This window comes from Bradysia coprophila, chromosome II, assembly GCF_014529535.1.
Source record: "Bradysia coprophila strain Holo2 chromosome II, BU_Bcop_v1, whole genome shotgun sequence".
Taxonomy (NCBI): Eukaryota; Metazoa; Arthropoda; class Insecta; order Diptera; family Sciaridae; genus Bradysia; species Bradysia coprophila.
Genome location: NC_050735.1, coordinates 7,762,375 through 7,790,072, shown reverse-complemented (window position 1 = coordinate 7,790,072; position 27,698 = coordinate 7,762,375). Strand labels below are relative to the sequence as shown.

At 33.7% G+C, this 27,698-nt stretch overlaps 2 protein-coding genes across 2 annotated transcripts; both read right to left on the bottom strand.

The window, feature by feature from the left end:
• Positions 1 to 5,688: 5,688 nt before the first annotated feature.
• LOC119070758 lies at positions 5,689 to 7,576 on the bottom strand. The gene is made up of 4 exons (XM_037175236.1): positions 7,441 to 7,576; positions 7,192 to 7,383; positions 6,964 to 7,116; positions 5,689 to 5,875 (listed from the first exon to the last, which is right to left on the bottom strand). Exons 1-4 carry the CDS (start codon positions 7,486 to 7,488, stop codon positions 5,792 to 5,794), a joined length of 477 nt encoding a protein of 158 aa, XP_037031131.1. The 5' UTR covers positions 7,489 to 7,576; the 3' UTR covers positions 5,689 to 5,791.
• A 13,364-nt stretch (positions 7,577 to 20,940) lies between these two features.
• Positions 20,941 to 21,889, bottom strand: LOC119070667. Its single transcript, XM_037175104.1, has 4 exons — positions 21,676 to 21,889; positions 21,452 to 21,607; positions 21,228 to 21,398; positions 20,941 to 21,162 (listed from the first exon to the last, which is right to left on the bottom strand). Exons 1-4 carry the CDS (start codon positions 21,727 to 21,729, stop codon positions 20,983 to 20,985), a joined length of 561 nt encoding a protein of 186 aa, XP_037030999.1. The 5' UTR covers positions 21,730 to 21,889; the 3' UTR covers positions 20,941 to 20,982.
• Positions 21,890 to 27,698: the final 5,809 nt, after the last annotated feature.

The window sequence follows — 27,698 nt, the reverse complement described above, 5'->3', positions numbered from 1 at the left end:
GAAACGGTGGCATCTCCTCACCTTCAGATAGTTGGCCTTCGGAGAAGGAATGTCGCCGCCCGGCGATTGCTGCATGGACGTTTTCTTCTAAGTGTAAAAAGTCTTCTTCATCTTTACTTCGTTTTTCTTTTCTTTCTTTTCTACTTTTTCTTTTAGTCCTCTCTACTGCTTCTCTAGCTAGCCTTTGTGCTTCGGTTTCTCTCCTCCTAGGAACATGAAGAGTTTTCTTACTTCGTCTTCGCCCATCAACTTCATGAATGTTGCGCTTCAAATTTGTCTTCTTTATGCGAAATAGAGCAATGCGATTGTTAGGACGCGTATTGTTACTTGCAGCCATTGAATAATTTAAAGTTGACCAGAAATTGAACCTTAGGTCTGTCGAGTGAAATATGAAATTTCGTTTTGTTCACTAATGTGATTTCGTTATACTCGAAGGTAGCTAAGTTTTGTTCCATAAAAAAATTACTTGTGGCCAACTTTGAAATTACAGATACTTTTCCCATCTCATTTTCTTATATCATCTGATATCGACAACGACAGCAATACTAAACGACAAGCTCTGACTAATTAGTCTTATATGGCAAAAAAACATGCAAAAAAACAAATGAAGTAAAAGATTTCTGAAATCAATTTCTGAAAATCTTTGATCAAATGAAGTAATAGATCAGATAGTAAAACTGTTCAAATGCTTGCCGTCTGTGACATTTTAAAATTGCTCCTGATTCGAAAAATTTTTATTTTCATTGGATGCCTTCATCTTATATGATCGTTTTGAATTCATTTGTCCAGCTATTAAAAGCAATTTTACATGCTACATGCGTCGAAAACCGTACTTTTCATGTTTCAAGCACTTCTTTCTTACGTAACTCAGTATACAAATGAAAAGTCTTGTTTTAGTGTGTTCATTGACCTCGGCCTCGCCTCGGATCAACAAAATTCACCCGAAAACTCTACTTTTCATCTTTTTATCCCTAGTTATGTAAAATACTATTTATTTGACATGATCATCAGGGTGTTGCCGTCCTTCATTCACCAACAGAAGTCAAGTGAATTGACGAAAAATGCATTCGGTTTTATATTTCAAGTACTTCTGTGTCGGGTGCACTTAAGCTGTTCTACTGTAGAGTTCACTTTCACAAGCTCGATATATAAAACTATCTAACTCGACTTCATCTCAAACCGTTTACTCCATCTCGAACAGAGATACCATTTTACAGTTACAGCCAGTTGCATAAATATCTATTATATATGAGGTTGTTGACATTCACAGACATATAATCATTAGGTCTCATACGTTTGGTGTTGAAACAATTTTTCAGCTAGACCTCGTCGATAATTTTGTCGTCTTTGTCGCTAATAGATGATTACCCATTGACTAATTTCGTAATCATGGACAATACAATACCCTCATTAATACATTTACCCTCATCCCATTCACAAATGTGATTTAAACAAATTAAATTTTCCATTCAGAATGTTTTCATTTACATCTCTTACACTACAAAACCCATAAAATAGCGTCGCGGGTGATAAAATATGTCTTGACTCCTTGATAAAAAAAAATTACTTTACCTATAACCTAACCATAGTCAAATAAGCACAAAGTAATAAGTGAACATTGAGTCGTCTGACTGAGAAAAAAAATTATAGAAAACCAGTTTCTGTTATGGAATTAGTAGAACGCTGAAGAATGCATGTGTAACACATGTACTGTTCAATATGTTTCTCTTCGTATTATAATGCATGTTCGGTACTTGATAAATTCGAGTGTTTGAGTTCCACATTCCATTAAAAATTAATAAAATAAAAGACCACCATCATTATTATGCACAATTATACAGAGACTACCAGTGGTACAATACCGGTGAATGCACAGCAAGCCGACCCAGTCGACACACAAATGCTGCAATTTTGTTCAATCGAATTGAACAAGTTTTTCTTTTATTAATTTTTTGAATATTCATTCTCGGTTTTTGAAAAGAAATAATAAAAAAAAATCCGAGTGCGATCGTGATCACTTTGAAATTGTTCGAAGATCTCATTCGCACTCAGCATGCATATGACTGGCCGTGTAACACGGTTGGTTCACTTCGGCTGGTATCTTTTTACAAAAGAAAACAAAACAAAACAAAAAAAAAGATTAAACGAATCTTGAAAGAAGAGAAACTAAATTCTTGTTTGAATTTTATGAGTTACTTCTTGTATCGATTATGAGGATATTCAAAGATTGATCGTTTGGATGGTTATTATATTCTATTGTAATTCTTCCTTCCACAGATATTGTAAATGATTTCACCCTTACTTTCATCAATTTGATAAAAATATTGGTAAGTCAAATATTTATAACGCTCATCCAAAAATAAATAACGCTCGAAACTACCATTCTAATTCCGGATTGAGATTTTGATAGAACAAATCTGTTTACTAGATTGATTTCCTTATGTTGCTTTTTAGTGAATTGTAAAAAAATGAGACTACCTTTTGGACAGTTCTTCGTGAATTACACAGGTAAAACAAAAGACAATTCGGTTCCCATATTAGAGTTCCCATATAAATATCAAACAAAGAACTATAAAATGTTAAAAGAACTTGTTCTTCATGGATATAATGTGAATGTATTCGATATGCCATCGAAAAATGCTTTATGTGAAAGATCAAGAACACACACCAACATTCCAGCATTAGAGCATCGCTTCGTATTGGTTAAATAATTATTTTTTTTTTCTGTTCTGTTTGGTTATACACCTCAGAGCACCTTCCATCCATAATACAAATTTCGTTTACAATTTTTTTTTTCTTGATTGTGGGAGAGAGAAACAAATTATTACCCATCTTCATGGAGTTGGAATTGGGTACAAAAAAGAGTAAAAGATTAAATGCTTTATATTGACTTTTAATTTAACGATCCGGTGATAGTTTATGTTGTGGTACAAAAGGAACCTTGTGATGGCTTTTGTGTAAAGCACAAAGATATTTTCATTATTTACTTTTTTATTGGAATTAATGATTCAGCGGTAATTATTGAGATGTTTGGGATTTTAAAACATTTCTCGTCGGGTTTTTTTTTCCTCGAAATTTTTGTTTGACTGGTCGTAGCTGTACGAAGATGTTTCAAGACAAATATGCTAATGTTTAATATTTAACTATGCGGCCTTTTAAAGTGATTAAAGAGACGTAATATATACATTTTGACTGCCATTTGACTCTTCTTCATTTTTTCTTACCATGGAACGATTACCATACAAAGACTGTCCATGTACAATTATAATACATTTTTAACACAAATATTCATATCAATTAAGACGCTATGTTTACTGGACCAACCGTATCAACTGTTAAACTGGTCGCCAATGCTAATGAGATCAAAATTATCTGAGACTGGTTTTGGAGCCTAGGCTAGGCGCCAACGCCTAACTAGGCATTTATCGGTCAGTCGAAATTCAAAAGAATCCCTCTATAGAATAGGACAGTCATTTTAATTATTGTATGACGCAAAGAATGTATTTAGCAATTCAGCGAAGAAGCACAACAGCTGGGTAAAATTAAGTACATAATACGTATACAATAATATTGACAATATTCGTGTCCGATGCTAAAAGCATCTACTTTTTCGTATAGCTTCGAAATTATGAGCATACGCAGTTGTAGGAGCCAATGGGCCTTATTCAAAACCGTCACCCGAAAAGTGTTCTCTTGCGGATTTTTTCTCGAAGGACTTTTTTGAGCCAGTCCGGTACTGCTTGGCGCCGTATGTGTATAATAATAAACTGAAATGTTAAACCAACAACTTAATAAACAAATTGCTACAACATACATCTCGGAGTTGTTAAGGACGCAGAATCAATGAAATGTTTATCTGGATGTAAAATGACACTGATGGATTATTGCCATTTAAAAGTTATGCACAGTGGACACGATAATGAATTCCATCTGTAGTATCAGTTTTCTCAGTCTTAATACGATACCGAAATATCAGCAGTGGTTGTTAGCCTTCTGTATCGATTAAAATCTCAATTGAATTATCTGCAATCGACACTGATACTTTGTGCAATTCAACTCATTGATTGATTAAATTCGAGCCCTTCATCTGATACCACTCTCAGTATAAATGAATTTAGTTCTTTTGCTACATTGTATCTACGTGAAAAATTCAAATTTTAATTTATTTAAAGGGCGTTTAAGGCATATTACCTTAAATCTGCGATCCATTCAACCCATCTACTCTACCTGTATTATGGAAATATCTTAAACAATATCACAAATCATACATTAATGGTTACAGCCATCACGAAAAAATGGAATAAATCTCAGCATAAGTATAACGAAAGATATTTTCAGCATAAAAAATCAACGAAAGATCGACCGAAGAATTATGAGTTAACTTTATCTTTGGTAAATTGGTCGCCATCTCTAAGCATACAATAATTTATTTATTTTTTTTCTGTATTCAAAACGAACAAACGAAAATGCATCACTGCGTTTACATGTATAACACACATTAATGCTGGAGTATAAAAGGGAAAAATTGCATTTTAAAAAAATGAAGAACAAAAAGAAAAACTGAAATTATGAATTTAATATTTAAGGTCGGCAATATCTCTTTGAACGAAAATATGGCGTTTAGTTTAAATATTGTATTCACCGTCATGTGGCATTAAAGTTTATGATCCCATTTCTGTTAAATTCCTGAGCAAAATTTTATGCTGCCTTTATGTTGATATTTCTTTCAGTTTTATCGTAGCACTCTCTATCAGCTACATAAAATTTTCATAGGTCAAATGGAGGGCTGTCAAAAATCAATTTCATATACGTATGGAAATGTTGAAGGAAATTTTTCTAATATTTCCTTTATTAAACTTGAAGGTGTCTGTCAAAGTAGGATGTAGGAAAATTCACATTCGTCGAAAACTTCAATTTTTCAAGCAAGGCTACATTTTATTTGATATGAGCGGGAACAGGAACGTTTCATAACTCGATATATAACAATGAAAAGTCGCATTTTTCACCTAGTTTAGCTTCGGATCAATGCATTTGGAGTTATACTAGCATCCCGTACCAAATACTTTCGGGATGTATTTTGGCATGTTTGATAAATCATTCGATTGATAAAATTAGAATCGATTATCGATATTTTCAAAAATTCAATATCAATCGAATGTTTTATCGATAATCGATAATTATCAACTGATAATCGGTAAATATCGACTGATTTATCGATTATCAGTCGATATTTACCGACTATCAGTCGATATTTACTGACTACCAGTCGATATTTACCGACTATCAGTCGATATTTACTGACTACCAGTCGATATTTACCGACTATCAGTCGATATTTATTCGATTGAAATTTTATCGATTATTTCGAAATTTTATCATCGATTGATGATATTGTTCAGGGAACATGCCTAGATGTATTGAAAATGTGTCGTACGTTTGGAATAGATACCAAGAGATTTCACACCTTACCGTATTATTCGGAATTTCAATTATTGGAGAGGTTAATATTTAACACGTAATATCGTTGAACCAATCATTCGTGTAATGTGAAACGTAAACAAAGCAGAGATAAGAGAACAAATCAGTAGCACATGCCTTAACTCAACGTCTCTACAGTATGAGCTCAGGGAATATGGAAACGCCACTAAAGATTCTCGAAACATCACGTCAAACAACCATGTACTAAACATTGTTTAGAAAAATCACTTTATTCGAAGTATAAATTTTCAGGTTCATTTAAAATGATCCAATCAATAAATTGCTACAACTTCCTGGCATTTAACAGAAATGTTTATTCTCGGTTGGCTCTTGAGCGATTCTTGAACGCTAGAAAGGCTGTCACAAGGTATGCCAAAATATTAAAAAATTGCAAAATCTGTAAAATCAAAGGACACAATTGAAAGCTAAGAGGAATTATACCTAGAGAGGAACATTAAAACAAAATTTCTTAAAATTACGTGGTCCCAACATGAAATACGAAATGTTTATTGGATTGTGTTTCCCTCAATCCACGCCATTAGTCGTATAAATTTATACGTCAGAGAAAGCTTTTTTCTCCTTTGTTATGATCTGTCAGTTTTTCTATTCTGCGATTTAGTATGGAAATGAAAACTAAAATTGACATATCTTTGCTGTTTTAAGTGGTTTTTCATATTATTTTGGACCAAAATGTTTTAAAATGTGTTTGGAATCGATTGGCATTAACAGATTGTGTGAAAATATTTTTTTCTATTTTATTATTTTGTTAAAGTCAATCGATTCCAAACACACTTTAAAACATTTTGGTCCAAAAAAATATGAAAAACCACTGAAAGCAGCAATGATATCTCAATTTTAGTTTTCATTTCCATACTAAATCGCAAAATAGAAAAACTGACAGATCGTAACAAAGGAGAAAAAAGCTCTCTATCTCTCTCTCTCTCTCTGACGGATAAATTTATACGACTAATGGCGTGGATTGAACTATCAAAACCGTCAACGCATGTATTGGTGTAAAATTATACGAAATGTGTATCTTATTCAAACTGATGTTGGGTCCACATTTCGTCGTACAAATTTCCTCTCTAGGTATAATTACTCTTAAATGTAAAAGGACTTATAATTCAACGTATTACAAAAAAAAGAGTCCAGTTTGAAACTTCCACAACTTCGATCTTTTCCAAAATTAGCCATAATTTTCCAAGTTAGTTTTTGGTTAATTAATCTACCAAAAATGGGTCCCTAATACTACATAAAAAACCGTTAATAAAGTATTTTTCGAAAGACAATTATTTGATGATCGTCTTCCAAGAATTTTTAGAGGATTTTTAACGAAACTGGACGGATTTTCTAAAGTATTCACTGATTTTTTTCAATTTTACCTTTTAATTAATTTTCTTTCGGAAAATTCTGAAAGATTTTCTTCTGACTGACAAAGGATTTTCGCACTTGTGGAGCGACGGAGAATGTAAAACATAAAATTACCAATGCAAAGCTTCTCTTTGCCATGAAATTGTTGTACCATTGTCGATATTCTGGCAACACCACTACGCGCTTCGCATTGTAACTGACACTCACGACAAATAAAATCCAACCTAGAAGCAGCAGTATAGCCATAAGTAAATGACAGGTCACATCCTTTTGCCGCATCATCGAAAAAAGTTTGATAAATTATTACATGCATTTAGTAGCTTCTGATGCCATAAATCTTACAATTATTGACCAATATCGGATTCCTTTGGAGATGTTGAAGATTATGGCTACAATTAGGATAAAAGACGCACTGAGTGCAATATACGATATTGCCAAGAAATACAACTCCTTGCTGTATGAGTCCTGATCACAAGCTATTGCCTGACGACACAGCGACGGACCGGTTAATGCAACAGCAATTCCACCCAGTGTCTGCAATGACGAATCGTAAATTAAAATAGTTTGGAACTTAAAATGCATCCCGCATACTATTGACAATAATCTCAATTTCCCTGCGAACGTAGTTTCAATATCCATGGTATACTAATTATCGTTTTGCTCAATTTGAACCGGCAAAACTGTACAATAGACACTACATCGTTGAATCTGATTTTGGTTCTTGGTTGTTGAATGCAATATGTGATACATTTGTAGCTGATAAGATAAAATATCAGAAGTAGTTATGACTGTTAGGCTCAGGTTTCACCTCGACTTTTATTTTTTATAAAAAAAACCTGGACGCCAATTCTCGAAACATTCGTAACTTTAAGAATTCGTAACTTGACTGTTATTATGGGTTTTTATACAGGTACCTGGCAAGTTGCGAATTAAGGATCGTTGCGAACGACATTATTTAGTTTATGTTTTTGCACAAAAGATGCGGCAAATTTAGAAAATTTATTTCGCACAAGCACACAACTTATCACAGATTGTTAATCATATACTCGAACAACTAGCAGATATGGATTAATATTAAGTTTAAAGAGAAATTCAGTGATTCACATTGTAAGTAAATTTACCTCAATGCTACACAGCCGTGAAGTATTTACCAGTCAAACAGTCGATAAATATTCTCACATTTCTTATAAGGAACATCTTACAATGAGACTATTATTGGCTATTTGGTTTTGCGGCGATACTTCACAGGTATGTCTGGTAGCTATGAGTCGGTCTTTGTGATTCGATGATAAAAATGTTATAACTAACGAAAAATGTTTTAAGAAAACTTCGCTCACTTCGCTCGTAAGTGAAAGCAGGGCTTATTATTGAGAATTTTTTCCCCAGAATTTTCCGAGTTTTTGCATAATTTTTTCGGAATTATCCAATAATTATAATTCCCAATAAGCCCATAAGCCCTGTTCTATGACTGTTAGAAAATTCCCATTTTTGGCACATTTACTGGGAATTTTATTTAAATCCGCTAGAAAATTCCCATTTTTGGCACATTTACTGGAAATTTTATTTAAATCCGCTAGAAAATTCCCACTTTTTGCACATTTTATGGAAATTTTATCTAAAGCCGCTAAAAAATTCCAATTTTTTGCACATTTACTGGGAATTTTATTTAAATGCGCTAGAAAATTCCCATTTTTGGCACATTTACTGGGAATTTTATTTAAATCCGCTAGAAAATTCCCATTTTTGGCACATTTACTGGAAATTTTATTTAAATCCGCTAGAAAATTCCCACTTTTTGCACATTTTATGGAAATTTTATCTAAAGCCGCTAAAAAATTCCAATTTTTTGCACATTTACTGGGAATTTTATCTAAAGCCGCTAGAAAATTCCCATTTTTGGCACATTTACTGGGAATTTTATTTAAATCCGCTAGAAAATTCCCACTTTTTGCACATTTTATGGAAATTTTATCTAAAGCCGCTAAAAAATTCCAATTTTTTGCACATTTACTGGGAATTTTATTTAAATGCGCTAGAAAATTCCCACTTTTTGCACATTTTATGGAAATTTTATCTAAAGCCGCTAAAAAATTCCAATTTTTTGCACATTTACTGGGAAATTTATCTAAAGCTGCTAGAAAATTCCCATTTTTGGCACATTTACTGGGAATTTTATCTAAAGCCGCTAGAAAATTCCCATGTTTGTCACATTTTATGGGAATTTATTCTATTGCAACGCTTATTATTGAGAATCTTTTTCAGAATATTCTGAATTTTTTCAAAATTTTCGGAATTTTGGAATTAAAATTCTCAGCAATAAGCCCTGAGTGAAAGTATGCATGTGTTGATTAGGAGAGGAAAGAATTTCGGTGTTTTCGGTAATTTGTACAATAAATGAGCCAATGAATCGGCAAGGAGAATGCCGTAAAATAATACAATTACATTCGAACCAAATTTAATGGTAAAAATTTGGTTCGAATACATAAATCGAATAAAAAATTAACCGAAAGGCCTCAGTAGGAAATCGAAGAAATATTGAGAGAATTCAGTACGAAATCGAATAATAAATTGAGAGGAAGGCCTCAGTAGAAAAATTTCGATTGGAAATTAAAGATTTAGCCTATGTTCGCTGAAATTGGCTACATTTGTTTAAAATTTTTAAAACCCCTGTCGGGACTTCGCCCGACTGAAGCAGTCCGGGTCTGTTTGTATTATATGTACTATTACATTCGTTTGATTTACCTAGGGTCGAAAATGCCTTATTACATTACTAGGGAAAACAATAGAATTGGTTTGGGAAATCACAGCATGTAATAGTATGTTACTCGGGCAAGCCCTCGTTATATACTTCATGTAGAGTAGACTTATAATATTTTACAATACACGCGAGAGTGTGTTGGTACAAACGTCAAGTAATATTCATTCCCTACTTGTGTGATGTTCATTCACACGTTTTCATGTGATAATTGACCTCAGCATCGCCTCAACAAACTTCACACGAAAATCCGAAAAGAAAACCTCGGAATGAAAATTTTTATCTTTAAGACTTTTCTCGGCGATACTTCACGCCTATTTAGAGTTTGCTTTACTCTCAAAGTAATTCGCTGTGATAGTAAGCATGTTCTCTTTACTTCACAGTGTAGATTTTAAAAATTCTTCTTTGATAGCATGATTGCACTGTTTGGAATTTGTACTAAAAACCATATCATAACAATTCAGTTTCAATCAAACTAATCCTGAAACTGGTCTTTTGCACAACTAGAGCTGAAATAGTTATTACAAACCTAGGGATGCAAATTTGAAAGGTCCAGCGTGAAATTGGTGGGTCCGAGGCGAGGCCGAGTTATGTAAGTGAGTATGAAATATGTTTAAGTTTTCCCTGCCCAGTCTACGATACCACATTAACAGAAACAGACAAAATAGAAAAGGCCATCTGCTCAATTGTTTTATCAATTGGAAAGTTATTGAACCATAGTTCAAATCAAATGAACCACTCAAATGATCGTAATTTATTACATGCAAATCATACATAATCGAAGAACTGTATAGAAATGGTAAACTTTCGAATGAAATGATAGCGCGCATAATTTATTCCGTTCCGAACACAACATATTTTATTTCAAATTAATTTAAATATTACTTGGAAACAAAATGCACATTCCTCTTCAGACATGTTGCCTTAATTACATTTTAATAATTTTTTTTTAAATAACTAAGTATTTCGAAGAGAAATACTCAGCCTGCTTTCGGATGGTATGCATTTAAACTTGCATTTAAACGTTCATGTCATATAATATATAATGTTATCACGGAAGCAAAAGCTGCTGTTCAGACTGCAAATTACACAGCAGTGTTATGGAACTGCACCAGAGGCTTCACATTGAAATTTTGGTGAAGAGATTCTCAACTGTTTTGAGTATATTCCCATAATTGACGGCTTAACAGACGCGCACATAACACCCTAACAAAAAACCCCATGCGAATCAAAATACGTTAAAATTAATCAAAAAGTCAACAGGTCACAAGTTACAATGATGGTCAATCGCCATCAGATAGGATTCATTTGAACGTTGGCCTCGCATAACAAAGAGAGCTTGTAAATACGTTAACTTGATTCAAAAATTTGGTATAAATTGTTTACTGGCTCGTAGTTCCCGTATTAAGCTAATCGGAAAATAAACTATTTAATTGCCCCACACACCGGAAATCATGTTGTGATACAAATATCGAAAATCGTCGGCAGCGATAAAAGTTCCAGTGTTTCTTGTACCGTCAGATACGTAACAAGTATATTCTGTCCATCAAAGATGCATTCATCCAGAGGCGGCCAACCAATATCAGTTCAAGTAGTAGTTCTATCCTGCTTTCTGATTTGTCATCTGGAACTTTTCTCTACGCTTAGACCCGAAACGGTAACTTGATTCGAATAAGTTGAGCTTGATTTTCATCGAATAAATGGAACTTAATATTTCAGAAAAATCAATTTCATCTGAATAGATTTGTGTGCTACATAAAAAATCCAAAAAACGTCAACTATCTGCATTGCAATGTCAAGTACATAAGCAGGAGTAATTTGAAGGTTCATTTCAACAGTTCATTTCTACCGATTCGAAATATGTGGTTTCATGGTGCATTTTACTATAAGTTCAATGGTATCGTATTCAGCAGATTTCCAATTGACATTTGGGATAACGTTTGCGAATTCGCCGATGGTAAAAGAGAAAAAAAGTTTCTCTTGAATTTTATCTTGAAGGAACTTCTACCATATTCCCATTTCAACCATTCGTGCCCGTACTCGAATATTATCGTTAAAGCGGACAACGTATCGATGGACGAGACATTTAAATTTACTGAGTCGATTTTGCCATCTGGTCAATTTCGTATTGACGTATCAGTGACGGATGACGATCGTATTCCGATTTTGGAGTTTAAAATATTTGCTACTGTTTCAGAACACCACCTTGAGAAGATTTAAGATATTCCAATGAGTGAAAAATCCAATTTCTAGTCAGTGAAGGTCTAAAAAAAATTTATTAGAAGTTCAGGACTTGTCTGGAAATATTCTTTAAATTTTCTAAAAACCGCAAGCTATAAAATTTTTTAATTTAAAAACGCAAATTTCCGACAAAAATGGCGGTCTTGCCGGTTGCGAGCTTTCAATCTTTTTAACGTGCAGTTTTGGAATATAAAAATATAAGAAAAGTTTCCAGAAAATTCCGTTTCGAAGACTTAGTATTAGGTTTACTTTGGTTTCATTGATACCAGGCCAGGCCAGTATATTTCTACTAAGCTTTTTCTACTATACTGTTTTGTATGTATTGTTCAGATGCCGACTTTTTATAGCTTTAAGAAATTAATTGTTGCTTTATTACATATTATAGCCGATTTTATAGAATTTTCCTAGTTTTACTTTCTATTCGACTTTTCGATATTCAGTAGATCCGAATTGGTTTGAGTTTAGAAATAAAGAGTAAGGCTTGGAGTAAGGTAAAATAATTTTGAAAATCTGAGTTTGAATTCGATTGTTTCCGTTTCTTTGGAAGATATATACGCAAAAATTGTTTTAGATCATAGGGACAATTAATTTTCTACGAAACTAGCTTAATTTTAATGTTAATTTCAGTTAAGGTTTTAATCGAATTCCAGCTGCGTCGTTTTGGATCGCGATTCGACAGTACGGCAAAAATCGGGGTTCGACACGTCATGTTCTTAAAGGTTTTAAAACAAAATATGAACATCAAAAATTAATACGGAAAATAATAGTTATCACTTAGTTTTAGTTCAAAAACACTTGCTGTTGCGTATTATAGGCTGAAAACTCGCTTATGAATCGTTAGCTTTCATCGAAAATCAACTTTGAACATTTAAAATTCAAACAACAGCCAACGTTACAATAGTTCCACTTTTTTAGTTTTACCTTTTTCATGGAACTTAAAAAAGTTGAACTTTCTTCACGTTGCATATGTGCAGCGTTACAATAGTTCCATTTTTTTAGTTACACTTTTTTCTTGCAAGTGCAACTCTCTTCACCCTGCATATATGCAACGTTACAATAGTTCCGTTCTTAAGTTTGTCTTTGCATTTCGCTTTATTTTTTTGGTTCTAAACGAATTTATTTTAAATGCGACAAAAAAGAGACTGTTTATTATATCTTCGACTAAGGAGTGATTGCGTTGCGAAGTGATAAATGTAATGACTACATCTAATAAAATTCCTGAGGTCAAGTAGATGAACAAAACCGACATAATGTTCAGGAATTCGGGAAAGAATTTTTTTTTCTCATTTTTAATGGCACGATAACTTCAGTGAATCTGAACCGATTTTGGAAATTTTGGTTTTATTCGATGAGGAATAACATTTTCCGGTTCTAGTTCGTAGATGGTTGGATGTTGGACTAATGATCTGGAAGTAATCCTAAAAAGCATTTTTGTATGATTTTTTGATAGAACAATACCTTCAGAAATTCTGAGCTGATTTTGGATTATAGGATATATATTCTGGACTATAGTAAAATAGGAAATTCCAATAAGGTCGAAAATTTGCGGCCAGGGCGAAGCAAGTGCTGCGGATCGATCAAGTTGGAATCTTTAATTTTCTTCCAGAGTTCCAGAGGTTATCACAACTTTTTGCGAAGTGTGATTATTACTTTTGTTAGAAAAAAAGAAAACATCAATTCGTTATACCTCTTGTCAAATGTGACACTAGGGGGGTGAAAGTCTCTATTTTCTCACCTGTCAAAATAAAGAGTGGAGAAAATATAAATTGTAAAATAAGTCTCGAAGTTGCCTAAAATCTACCGTCCATCACAGATTAATGATTTAGATACAAATCTGAAGTTGAGTTAACAACAATGTTTCTGACCGATAAGTGTCTAATCAACATCGGTAACTTAAATTTGCTCAAGTTTCACTGAATTCTTAACTTTAGGAGGTCGGTCATGACAGTTCTCACTTCGACCAAACATTTAAATCATGAAGAAAAGCGCTCCAAATTTCAACTAAGAGCAATCTTCACTTGTCAAATTTGTGGCCTCTTGGACAGAAAAATATTGCATTTTTGACTATAATTTTGCGCTAGCATCCTTTTTGGAAAAAGTAAAAACATCATTTGGTGTTGAAATGTCTTAGCTTTGAATAAAAAATAGAAATGTTTGTAGTAACCGAGGTCCGAGAAAACTCAATATTGTGTCAATTTTCGTGAACTATTGAGTTTTCTGGCATCAGGGAATCTGGCACACGGTGCAAAAAGAACGCACTCTTGAACTACGTAAAAGGGGATCTCACACGCGCAAGTTTAATGTTGCAAATGCTTTTTAGCCCTGTCATCGACTAATGACTCCTTTTACAAAATGTTGGTATCGAAAAATCGTATGCGAGTTCACATTTTACGTAGTTTAAAAATGCGTTGTTCTAGCACCGTGTGCCAGATTACCCCACGCCCAAAAAGGATGCGAGGGCAAAATTATCGTCAAAAATGTAACATTTTCGTGCTCAAATGTAGGCTACAAATTTGCCAAATGAAGATTGCTAGCTTAGGTAAAATTCTAGCCTACATTTGTGCGTTTCGTAGTTTATTTTCGACATGCTCTTACCAGAATCCTTTTCGAAAAATGTAAATCGACAATAGCCACCACATATATGTGTTGCAGCAGTTTCACCAGTCGTCATGAATTAACATTTTACAAGTTATCAGATCCAATTTATTTTTATATTGGTCAGGCGTAATTAAGTTCCAAACATTTTTTTTATCGATGGAGAACCTAATTATAAGACACTTTGTCTCGTATCATATGCCAAAAAAAGTTAAAACTTTTTTTATAAATCATTTTGAAAGTCACTAAAAACACGAAAATTCGAATAGAAATACAGTATGTCATCAAAAATTTTTGTATTTCGATTCGAATTTTCGTGTTTTCAGTGACTTTCAAAATGATTTATAAAAAAAGTTTTAACTTTTTTTGGCATATGATACGAGACAAAGTGTCTTATAATTAGGTTCTCCATCGATAAAAAATAAAAAAAAATTGTTTGTAACTCAATTCCGGGCCTTTTCTAATGTTCAACTTAATTAAAAATTCGGTACACATTGTTTAATGGATCGTAGTTCCCGTAATTCAGGTTGTGTTTCAATATTCGCAACGTTCTGTTAATAGTTAATAGGTCACTTATCGGACCGACTAAACGCACTACGATACAACTAACGTAGCGATATAAATTCCAGTGTTCTAGGTACCGTAGGGTATGTAACAATATTTTCTCTCCATCAAAGATGCATCCATCCAGAGGCGGCCAACCAATATCAGTTCAAATAGTAGTTCTATCCTGTTTTTTGATTTGTCATCTGGAACTTTTCTCTTCGCTTAGACCCGAAACGGTAAATTGACTCGAATAGGTTGATTTTGATTTTAATCGAATAAATTGCATTTAATATTTCAGAAAAATCGATTTCATCTGAATAGATTTTCGTGTTCCATAAAAAATCCGAAAAGCGTCAGTTATCTGCATTGCAATGCCAAGCACATCAGCCGGAGTAATTTGATGGTTCATTTCAACAGTTCATTTCTACCAATTCGAAATATGTGGCTTCATGGGGCATTTTACTTTAAGTTCAATGGTATCGTATTCAGCAGATTTCCAATTGACATTTGGGATAACGTTTGCGAATTCGTCGATGGGAAAAGAGAGAAAATGTTTTTTTTGAATTTTATCTTGAAGGGACTTTTACCATATTCCAATTTAAATCATTCGTGTCCGTACTCAAAAATACTCATCAAAGCGGATAATGTATCAATGGACGAAACATTTCCATTTACTGAGTCGATTTTGCCATCTGGTCAATTTCGTATTGATGTATCATTGACGGATGATGATCGTATTCCGATTTTGGAGTTCAAAGTATTTGCTACTGTTTCTGAACACTATCTTGAGAAGATTTAAGGGATTGTTTCCCACAAGTGAAAAAAGTAGCCGATCGAGACCTTTTTTAATGAGATGCTTCGCACATATGTATGGAACCGGTTCATAAATTTTTACTTTCAGAAAATGTCCGTTACAAAACTGGTGATGTGCGGAAGAAACGATTCTGCCGGTGTCGGGCTTACAACATACAATTTAATTAACAAGCAACTTCGGAATTTAAAAATATAAAAACAGTTTCCATACAAGTCCGGAACCGCCCATTAACAAAGTTGAGTCCTCCACTGGCTTGTTTTTGCAGACATATGCTTATGACTTGTCAGACTTAAATAATGGTGGATCGAATTTGTTAAACTCAGTTCCGCGACATGAAAGTATGTTCAGCTCAGATCCTCACTCTTCGAAAAAAAAATGAAAACTCGGACATAATGTACTATTTCACATGGAAAATTTATTTAAATTTTAGTTTCAAAATAAATTAAAAAATTGTTAGAGTTTCATTTGCGAGGCATTTTGGTCGTGCTCGCTCATTATAGTTCTTACATACATATTATGTTATCTACACTTACGCAATCTTTCGCTCTTTAAAATTCTGGTTCATTCACTAATTGTCCAAAATGGTGGTTCGCCTGAAATCGTGTCGCGAGAATGACACTATTCGATTCAAAATAGTCAGCATCTACAATTTTCCTTGGCCAATTCCGAACCGGAGGAAATTGTGATTTCGCTTATTTCACCCTTACCTGGGAGTCCTAATTGATTACAAATTAGATTTCAAACAAAACGTGGACTACGTATGTAAAAAAGTGGCGAAAAAAGTTGGGGTTTTGTCAAGATTGGCGACAGATTTAACGATGGAAGCACGAATCAGCGTTTACAAATCCATTATTGCGCCACACTTCGACTACTGCGCTTCATTACTGTTTTTGAGCAATCAATCAGCATTCGACAGACCAAGGGCCCTCTCAATAGAACAAACTGACAAATTAAAATGAAAAATCATATGTTTAAATGTGTGTGTGACAGCTTCGTGTACAGACAGTATAGGGACTCTTAATGTCAAAAGTAAGGGACTCATAATGTCAAAAGAATAATGTCAAATTATGGTCCCAAAAATGTCCGCGAAATTTTGAAATTATTACTTCAAACGAAATGCTAATTTAAAAAAAAATATATTTTTTCGTTATAAGTGTTTGTGAATGAAAATTAGTTGAATTAGTTAATAAAACCGATTTGTCGTAGTCAAGTCATTCCCTAGAGTACCTAGAGACACCGTTTCGTCCAGCTGATCTCAAAACTAACTAGTTCACTTCCATAAAATTCCCGTGAATTTTATGTGGAAACAGCACATTGGGGGACTCGTCAGGAACGACAATGTCGAGAGTTTTGTTATCGTATGCGCTCTACGGTAAGGAGGGAAGCTTTCGTTTAAATCACCCAAAATTCAACGTTAAAGAAAATAAATGAAAAGAAACGGCAGGAAAATGGCTTTATTGAAATAAAAAATAAAATTCAAAGCCTGAAACAAGTTCCATTCGTCCATCGGCTACTAATGCAACTCGCTCGCTGAACATCACACAACAAACAAGGAAATAAACTTTCACAAAACTTCCACACGACTTTACGCACTTTTTACACAAATCAGTCTAAGAGGATAACAAGAATAATAAGAATGAATATATGTATGAATGGAACAAGACAATTATTGTAATAAAAAAAGGAAGAAGCAAAGTTGACGTTTTCGGATTTAGTAGTGTGTGTGATATGATTTTTCAATGAATTTCGGGTCATAATTCCTCTAGGTAGTCTACCTCTATGCGACAGACTCCAAATACTTCAAAATCGAGTGATGAGATCAGTGCTGAAGTGTAGGAAGATCACACCCATATCATTCATGTTGGAAGCGTTGGACTGGATGAGCCCCGAAAGTCAGCATTTACTACGTATCCGCCAGAAAATTAGTAAGACTACGAAAGAAAGTAGAAAAAACGAGAAAGAAAGTCAGGAAATCGAAGAGTTTATAGAAAAATATGATTGCGAAAAAAAACACGGATTTCTGGCTTTGAGCCGCCGCCAAAAGTTATTGCCCAGGATCTCAGCCTTGAAACCTAAATTTTATTCATCAGAGTACTAAACTTAACCAAAACACTTTAATATGCTCCAAACCTCACTTTGGACACAGGTCGTTCATGTTTTTTTTTTTAATTCGGAAAATTGTCAGTGGAATTTCTATTTGTTGTGTTCTTCAATATTACTGCTGTAATTGGCATGAATGACTAGGTGAAAAATTTAAACAAAAGAATTCTTTTGTTTAAAATTTTCACTAAGTCTCTTGTGCAAATTACGGCAGATTATATAGCATGTCCAAGAGTTTTCCTGATCACATCACAGTTTGTCGTTTTTTTTTTTTCTCTAAACAACTTTCCGATATTCCACGAAACCTGAGCGTACAATTCAAGAGTGGAACAACAATGTGGCGAAATCCTAACTCAATCTACCTAATGATAGGTTTTCACTTTTAACATAAAAACTTTACGAGAAAACTTATTTCATATCTCCATTGTCCAATGCAGTGTCGTATGCTGTGACTGTATTTTTGTGTGTGCATACAAATAAAAACAATTAAGCAATTAAGAAAACTCTTCATGCGTAAACAAATAAATTTGCAATAAATCGTAGGTTAAGGTAGTATGAAGACAGTTATTAGTCAATTTAACTGGTATAAATCAACAGTCACCGCCGTACATTACCTACACACTTTATCACAAATTTCTGTTGCGTCTACAATGGATTTTTCATGTAGGAAATATAGGAACCGGATGTCAGGCGACATAAATTTTATAATTTACGACTTCAGATGTAACGCGAGCGACACACAGTTTTGTGTTTTTGTTAAAAATTTCGTTGATTTATATTTTGTATTATGCAGAGAACCTGTGCTCGTTTCAAAGCGTAATGGAAATGGAATAGGTCTTAGCTGATACGATCTAAATCTTTTCTGTCTATTCCTCGCATTGGCTATGAGGAATCTGTAGTTTCGTAGGCAAAAATTTAGATTCAAAGTGAAATTTGAGAAGCGATTTGCTATTCCGGATAAATCAGCAGACACTGTAGACACTGAAAAATAGAATTTTTGATACAATTTTCCCTCCAAGGTTCGAGAAGAGTGACAGCGTTAACAATAACATACAAACATGTTTGGTATCACTGCAAAGATGAGGATGGTTGTAACGTGTTCTGTAAATCACTTTGTCGAGGTGTAGAATAAGTAAGTCCGAGAAGTTTACCGATGAAGCCCAAGTTTTTATTTTCCAGTGACCATATCCTTCACATTGTAGATATCCTTCATATCTCAGTGTAAATGAATCTAAAGTCCGGTAAGGTCCTACTTGTCTTATCCCTCAACATGCCACAAGTTGAATAAGAAAATTGCACGTCTTTTGTCTTTGATCACACCGCTCCGAGTTGAATTTTTTGACAGTGGCTTTAAAACCTACGGTTCGATACCTTTCTGTTTCTCAGCAATTTTTGAAAATATTCTCTCAATTACATCGAATCACATCGATTGGTTCACATCGTCGTATACCTTTTCGTTGAGTGAGTTGCATTGAAAACTTAGAATTTGCTGTTGCACTGTGTCGAAGCTCTGTGAGTTGCGGCAAAGGGTAATATTTGCAACATCTGTTTTTCTAACAGAATTGGAAAAATAAAAGATTTTCTGACAATGACTAATGTTTTTTGCTTGATGTTTAAAACGTAACTTTTTAGATGTAATAGTTATCTACGTGACGAGCGATAAAAGTTGAAAAGTAGAGTTTTCGTGTGAATTTTGTTGATCCTAGACGAAGCCGAGGTCAATAAACACACGAAAACGAGACTTTTTAACTTCTATCCCTAGTTATATAATGGAATTTCCTTTACTAGGGAGGGAAAATGGACTTTTCGTCCCTAGGGAAAAGTCTTTCCCTCCTTCGTAAAGGAAAACGTCATACTACAATCGGAAAATGATTTGATATTTCGTATCCGGATGAGTAAAAGTGTCTGAGGGAATTAGCCCTCCCCTTAATAGTTATATACTATTACATGCTTTTGAAACCTAAATCAAATTTCTTGTTTTACCTAGGTGTGTAATAAGCCACTTTCGACCCTAGGGGAAAACAAAAGCATGTAATAGTACATTACTATACTAGTGAAGTAATTTGATATCTCGTATCCAGATGAGTAAAAGTATCCGATGGCTTCAGCCCGAGGTACTTTTACTCATCGTGATACGAGATATCAAATTATTTCACGTGTAAAGTATGGCGTTTTACTTTACGAGCGAGGGAAATGGTCTTCACTAGTGAGGGAAAGGCTACATTACCTCACTAGTAAAGTAAAAGAATTTTGATCCCAACTGTCTCAATCCACGCCATTAGTCGTATAAATTTATACGTCAGAGAGCTTTTTTCTCCTTTGTATTTGTTACGATCTGTCAGTTTTTCTATTTTGCGATTTAGAATGGAAATGAAAACTAAAATTGAGGTATCTTTGCTGTTTTAAGTGGTTTTTCATATTTTTTTGGACCAAAATGTTTTAAAGTGTGTTTGGAATCGATTGACATTAACAAAATAATAAAATAGAAAAAATATTTTCACACAATCTGTTAATGTCAATCGATTCCAAACACATTTTAAAACATTTTGGTCCAAAAAAGTATGAAAAACCACTTAAAACAGCAAAGATATCTCAATTTTAGTTTTCATTTCCATACTAAATCGCAAAATAGAAAAACTGACAGATCGTAACAAAGGAGAAAAAAAGCTCTCTCGAGGCCCGGACTGGCCATACGGTGAATTCGGGGGATTCCCGATGGGCTTTTTGGATTTTTGTATGAGAATTTTTAATTTGTGGGCCTTTTTAAATTGAGTTGCATGGAGCCCCCGATGGGTTTTTTCGAGCCAGTCCGGTACTGGCTCTCTCTGACGTATAAATTTATACGACTAATGGCGTGGATATGAAAGGTTCTGGTATAATACTAATTGAGTTCAATGTTCATACAAATTTCATATTTACAATCAAAAATTAATTATTTTCTTTTGAAGAACTTTATTCAATGGGACTGCTTTTACCATACCAAACTTAAAACAATCGACGAAACAAAGCAAATGTAACTTAATGTCTGTACGTCTGTAGGCGATAATGTGTGCAAGCTAAACAGGAATTTCGTCCGAAAATTTTAAAATTCAATGATTCCCTTCGCAGTAACTTCGTAATAATCATGGAATCGGAAAACTTCTTCTTCGATTCGGTTGTCTAATTCTTTTGTTACTTTAACATCAGTCCGCCACATTCCAACGGGTAACAATGGAGGCAATTTTGTGTAGCTTGTGTAGTAAGGCTTCACAAATCGGTGACCCTTTCGATTATTCAAATGTTAGTTTATGTTTACAATATCAAAATGGTTACATTCCGTGACACTACCTTCAAAGGACACGGATCCAACATGTTTGATTCGGTTCGATTTACGTTGTCAAAAACAATTTTGTACAACGGATGATTTTTAAACTTTAATGCAGCACATAGTTCGTACTTTAGGTTTACCATGAATGGTCTGTACTGGGTGGTGAACTTTTTGTTTGCAATAAATTCAACCTGTAAATTCAATTCGAAATTTAATGAAATTATGAAAAAAGTCCATGGTATACATGCAAAGGAGCGTCCAACTCCAGAGCAGGTCGAAAATAAATATCCATCGATGTGATTGATGTCGTACGATTGATTGGCTTTCGTTTCGAAGTCATTTTCTCAACATACTTATCGTTTTTAAAGCAGGTGCAATGTTTCAGCACAACATTGATTTCCTTCAAACAAACAAAAAACTCGCAATTTTTATACGATTCCTCTAATGATTCAACCTTTCAATTATTACCGATTTTTCAGATTGTGACAGATGCAAAATGAAGAACAAAACCAAGTATTTCATAGCGAGCAAGCAAGGAGTATCAAGTTTAATTGTGTACAGGCCAATTTTAATAAATCAATCAACTACAGCGTGTATGACTACGGTGGGCGGACCCGAGGGAGAGGGCGGTATTTCAACACGTCAAAATAAAAATTTGGAACCACGTACTATACTTTACGCGCTTCGGGCCGATAAATACAAAATGAACACAAATTGCATTTACCGAGCAGAAACGTCAAAAAAAATTATAATAATTGTGATGATGATTTGGTTGTAATGACTGATTTTTAAGCGATATGCAATGTCAGACTCGTAAATAATGATTTCATCACGGTCGACCTGTGAACGGATTTGGAATTAGCTAGTTTCATGAAGTCTATGAGATGTGTGAATGCACTTTGTGTTACACGTGTACTGTTGAAATCCTCGGATAGGGATGGGAGACGTTCAAAATTATCGATAATATCAATCGAAAGAAATTATCTATAATCGATTAATCATATCGTTATCGATAATTTAATAATTATCGATAATTATCAAAATATATCGAAATTCTTTAAATATCGAAATATCGATATTTTGATATTCATCTGAAAATTCATGACAATATATCGATATATCGATAAATATCGGATTTTCGAACCGAATTATAGATATCTTGATAATTATGAAAATATCAATAATTATCGATTATCGATATTTTTTTGATAATTTTCGATAAAAAAAAGTCGATAATTATTGATAATCATTTTAATTATCGCCCATGCTTATCCTCGGGTTCAAACACCATCTGGATTGACTATCAAAAGTAGAAAGCCCCCCACTAAAAGTCAAACGTTTAAGAATGAATTGGCCAAGGTTTCGAACAACCGAGATTCAAGCCACATCCGATCTGAATGATTGATGGCTCTATAGAATCGTTAGTATCCCCTGACTATTTTGTGGAACAACTTTTTTCTGGTTATCTTTTTATTTTTGGTGTAAAAGTCAGCAGAAATAGTAGATTACGTTGGATGCTGCGAAAGTAATTCATTACACAAGGACACAATTTTGTGATACGAGCAAACTCACGAGTAAGTTTTTGAGCAACAAAAACACGAGTGAGTTTGCGAGTTCTACAAAATTGTGTCCGAGAGCAATGAATTACGTCGCAGCATCCAACGTATTCTGGTTTATTGCCTGCTCATGCGAAAATTGACTATTACACGGCTGTTCTGCAGAAATTGTACATAAATTCAGTATCTCAATAAACCAACACCAACAAAACACAAATAAATCTGTTCTTCCGATAAAACGTTTACAAACAAATCTAGTGCACTGACAAAATCGGCTCACACGCTACACGTCTTCTAAAAAATTGATCCCGAAAACAGCACTCATGTTACATTAGTATTGTCGCAACAGTAGTTACAATTGCGTTGAATAGTTTTTCGCAGTTAGTATCGATGAAGACGCATTGTTTGTGCAATTATTTTGTTAGTCCTTTTTAATGTTTTCAAAAAAATGTGCAACAAAGTGTAGTGTTTGTACTATAAGCAAAAGCAATTAGTGTTACAAGTGGAAAATACAACGAAATGTGTGGCCATAAAGTGTTACTTCGGAACATCAAAATTATTGTTACAATAAATATGGCCGACAATTCTGTGTTGCGGATTCTTCTAAAAGTGTGTTGTAACCAGATCACTTGCGTCACAAGTTTTTCTGAAATGCCTGTGTTCATCGATCAATATTTTTATCAAAAAAATGTTATTTTAGCTATATTTCTTACATTCTTTTTCGATCGATCGATTCATTCAACAAAAAAGATAAAATGAAAGGAAGGCAAATTTTACTTGAAAGAACTGTCAACTTGAAATAAACCCCAAATATCCCTAGTGTAATGGATCACTTTCGCAGGGGGTAAACAGCCGTGTAATAGTCAATTTTCGCATGGGGCAGGCAATAAAATTTATTTGTGAACTCAAAGTTGAACTTTTTCGCCAAAAAACAGACTTGGAAGTGTGCAGGTTTGTAGTGCGTAGAAAGACGCTGCGATACATACCGAAAAAAGGTTAAAAGGTCCTTGTATGGAAGCGCTAGATATCGAAAATCAGTGTGTGCTTTTCGGCTTCGGAAACTCTTGGACAGCAGCAACTAAAAAAGTTTGTCAATGGATAGTCTACTACGGAAGCCATTGGTCGCTACTGTCCAAGGTTGTGACAAGAAATTGGGAAAATTTGACTATGTCGTAAAACTTCTAAGGGCTCCCCTGCCGCCACTAAAAAACGAAAAACCTATGAGACCTCGTTACTACAGGTCTCTACTTTCCAATGCTACTAAAATCGACGTAGTGACTTGACGAATGTATGCCACATAGCACATCTAACTACATGAAGAATAATTATGGAGGAAAAAATGCATCCCAACCGCCTCAATCCTATTTTTTCGCATTGGACCTGATAACATCAATCTAAAATAGTAAATTACTCTTCGAATTGAGTCCTGGAACTAAGATTTAGCTATCCACTGTTCGCATTTGGCTGCAAAGAGTCGTTAGTGTTGCAAGTGAAAACAGTTCCGCAATCGGGTGAAAAAACACTTCCATATAGATTTTACTTCGTTTCGTTGACAGAATTTCTCATCTAATAAAGTTGTACACTTCCTCCTATAAATATGTCCACATTACACTTAGCATTGGAGTCGAATTTACACGCAATCAATTAGATTGAAAATTGTTTACTATATTTTGGTGCACTTTACATAGAGATGTTATATTGGTGTACAGGTGGAATCCGAACCCACAATCTTCATATTTCCGGAGCGATACTCTAACCAATTGAGAATAGTTCCTTCCTCTCTGCTCCAACTTTGATAACCTATTTACTCAGAACCACACTGATAGAAAAGTTTACGCGCTGGACGTATACTATAACGTAGGCTTCCAGATAGCTATTTTCGGATCGTACTTCGGGTACGTTAGTACACCTGCACTGCGTCAGTAAACGTCCAGTGCTCGGGTATCCGAAGTAAAATGAAATTTTGATGTAATTTCGTTCTTTTAATTATTTTTTTTTTAATTTTTCGCGTTTGTGTTCATTTATATCGTAACTTTTTCTTAGATTCAAATTTTCTCCATGTTTGGTGCTGGGTTTGAACTAGGGACCTCTTGATCTCGGAGCGGCGCTCCAACCAATGTTGCTATTGAGACATACTACATTGATAGTTGTATTGTGAAGCGTTGGTAAACGTGGAGCACGTTTGCACACGCAGTAATTATACCTGCTATACGTTTACTTACATGACACACATTATGAAACTTTGAAAATATTTTTTGCATTCTAATTAAAATTATGGTACGACAATGACCTAATATCGAACATCGTAATGGTAATTCCTTCTTCTTTTTGCGTAATATTTCGATATTTCAACAGTATGAGATTGATTGAACTCAAGAAATATAACTTTTTGAAATTTAAATGACTGAAAATCATTTAATATTTCTGTTTTTAGTTAATCCTAAAATCCTGATACATTCATCTCATGTAAGGGACTTGACGTAGTTGTCAATCATGTAAAATACATAGTGTACGTATGTTAACGCACAACAAGTATGATCTTTTGACATCATACTTACCATGCATATACAAACATCCTAAACGTGTGCTTTTCTCAAACGTGTTCGGCGTATGAGGTAATTTTGCGATGAAGTTATACATACCAAAATTTTACACATGTCCTACGTCGACTACACGCGTCAGATGTATGGCACACATATTGTACGTAAACTTACATCCGACAGGTTTGCCATACATACCCGACGCATACTATGCATAACAGAAGTATATCATACATATCCGAAGTACACTGCCAAAATCTTTTTTATCACTGCACTACTTGAACAAACGACAGAGGAGCTTTTCCAAAATTGGTTATATTTTTCAAAAATTACCTCACATTTTCCAAAAATTGCTAAAATTCTCCAAAGTCTGCAATTTTTTTTTAGGAGAACGATGAAAAGATCGACAATTATGTACCCGATTCACTTTGTTTAATTTATGATAGAATAGAAATAGATTGTAGTATTTTGGTAAATTATTTTTAACCGATGCAGATCATCATTCTGAGCCCCTAAATGCCCATCATATTCCTTAAAAACATTCAATCGATTTATTTTAAATTGATATATACAGTTTTTAGAATTTGTTTCTGTAAATAAAGTCACCTACAAAATATAATTCGCATAGCCCAACCAAATTACAGTTGAAAACGTATGGCCGATCTCATCAACGGAAAATGCTTTGTGTATTTTCGGCAAAATTGACTTTAAAAATTTATTAAGTTTATCTACATCAAACGGGGATTGTCTTAGCGGAATGCTCGATTGGAGTAAGATAAAAACAACATTTTTTTATTTAAATTTCTGATTTATTTATTTAAAAAAAAACCTTATTGTGTTTCGATTTGTCTTTGATTAAAAATAATAATTTTTCTTTTATTGAATGATCCCATTTATAGTTAATGTAATCCTATAAATAATGGAATTGAGTTTTTTTATAGTAATTTTTTTGTGTGTTTCAATTGAATTTTCTTAATTTTATTTTGTATTGATAAAAATATAATTTTTAAATTCTAAACGATAGTAACCTAATAAAATTGTCTTCCTTATAATTGTATGCTAAAGATCACAACTCTTAAAAAATATCAAATATATAATTTACTTATTAAACTTACAAACGCTAAAATATTTATTTCCTTCTTCTTTTTTATTTAAAAAAAATTAATGGGAAATGAACTTCCCCATTAAAGACAAAAATAAATGGCTTATCGTATTTTAAAAATTTCTTACATTTTATATATTGTCCGAAAAGTTTTGTTTTTTTATCAAAATATAGATTTTCTTCATAATAAATTGTATATAAGTAGAACACGAGAATACTGATAATAAATTTATTATACACAACAATTGTATACATTGTATTGTCTTTTCTCTGTTTCAGTTATTTAAAAAAAATTGTTTTCCTTTAAAAGCTAGTAAAAATTGCTTGAAAATGTACACCAATCAACATGTAGAAAAATGACTGATGAAGATTACTAAGTTTTAATATACTCAGACTAAGCAGATCGATGGGACCGGAAAAGAAAAATTTAAACTGCTGCCAAGCGAGCAATATTACCGATTTACAATTGTGAAGCTACAGAAAGTTTTGTAGTCTTGTTCCATTAAAACAATATCTGAAACGCAATGTTGCTGCACATGCCAATATAACATTATCGAGTAAAATTTCTTGATTTGAGCAAATTTTGCGTTACTGCCCCGGTAAATGACGGCATTTCATTTAATTCATTTCTCAAAATAAAGTTTTCTTTAACAAACAAACCGCGCAGTTACAGTATGCAAACAATTCTGAGGAGGGTTATGTAGAATGATTTGTAATAAAGTTTTTTTTAAATCATTCAGAATGGCAAAAAAATTGTAAGGAGTATGCCGTAGCCTGATTATATAAGACCTTTTTGATCTTGGCAATCTGACAGCCCGTTTGGAACGAAATTTCTATGACTATGGATCGCGTTGAATGACTCACATTGTATTGGTTAAATTCAGAAACGGGACGTGTTGCATTGGCGAATTATAAGTAAAATGAAATTCCGTTTTTGAACAGGCTTATCGTTTTGTTTTATTTAAATTTGTCGAAAAAAAGACTTCGATTGACATCGTCGGCCCATTTGAAACTAAATCAATGAAAATTCATTTTTCCTATAATTCGCTAATGTGACACATCCGGTTTCCGCTTTAAAGCACTAATTATTTCAATTAATTTCAACATGTCGACCGATGTATATTTTCCAGTTATTTTTCATGAATCACTTATCTGAAATATAATGAATGACTCGTATCAACGAGTTAGAATGCCATTGATCAAAATCTGTTTCGATTAAAATGCATATTGCACTTTTTTTTTCGTGTGTGCTGCAAAAAGTTGCGTTTTTTGTCACTGTTTTCAAAAAAAGTA

Bases quoted from the DNA above. Each gene is read 5' to 3' on its own strand.
- LOC119070667 (XM_037175104.1), bottom strand. From the start codon at position 21,729: ATGAAATACTTGGTTTTGTTCTTCATTTTGCATCTGTCACAATCTGAA. The intron at 21,608-21,675 runs GTAATAATTGAA...GTTTGTTTGAAG, and splicing joins TGTCACAATCTGAAAAATCG to GAAATCAATGTTGTGCTGAA. The intron at 21,399-21,451 runs GTATACCATGGA...TTGAATTTACAG, and splicing joins AGTTGGACGCTCCTTTGCAT to GTTGAATTTATTGCAAACAA.
- LOC119070758 (XM_037175236.1), bottom strand. From the start codon at position 7,488: ATGGATATTGAAACTACGTTCGCAGGGAAATTGAGATTATTGTCAATA. The intron at 7,384-7,440 runs GTATGCGGGATG...TCGTCATTGCAG, and splicing joins AATTGAGATTATTGTCAATA to ACACTGGGTGGAATTGCTGT. The intron at 5,876-6,963 runs GTAATTTTATGT...TTGATTTTACAG, and splicing joins CAAAGAGAAGCTTTGCATTG to ATTTTGCAATTTTTTAATAT.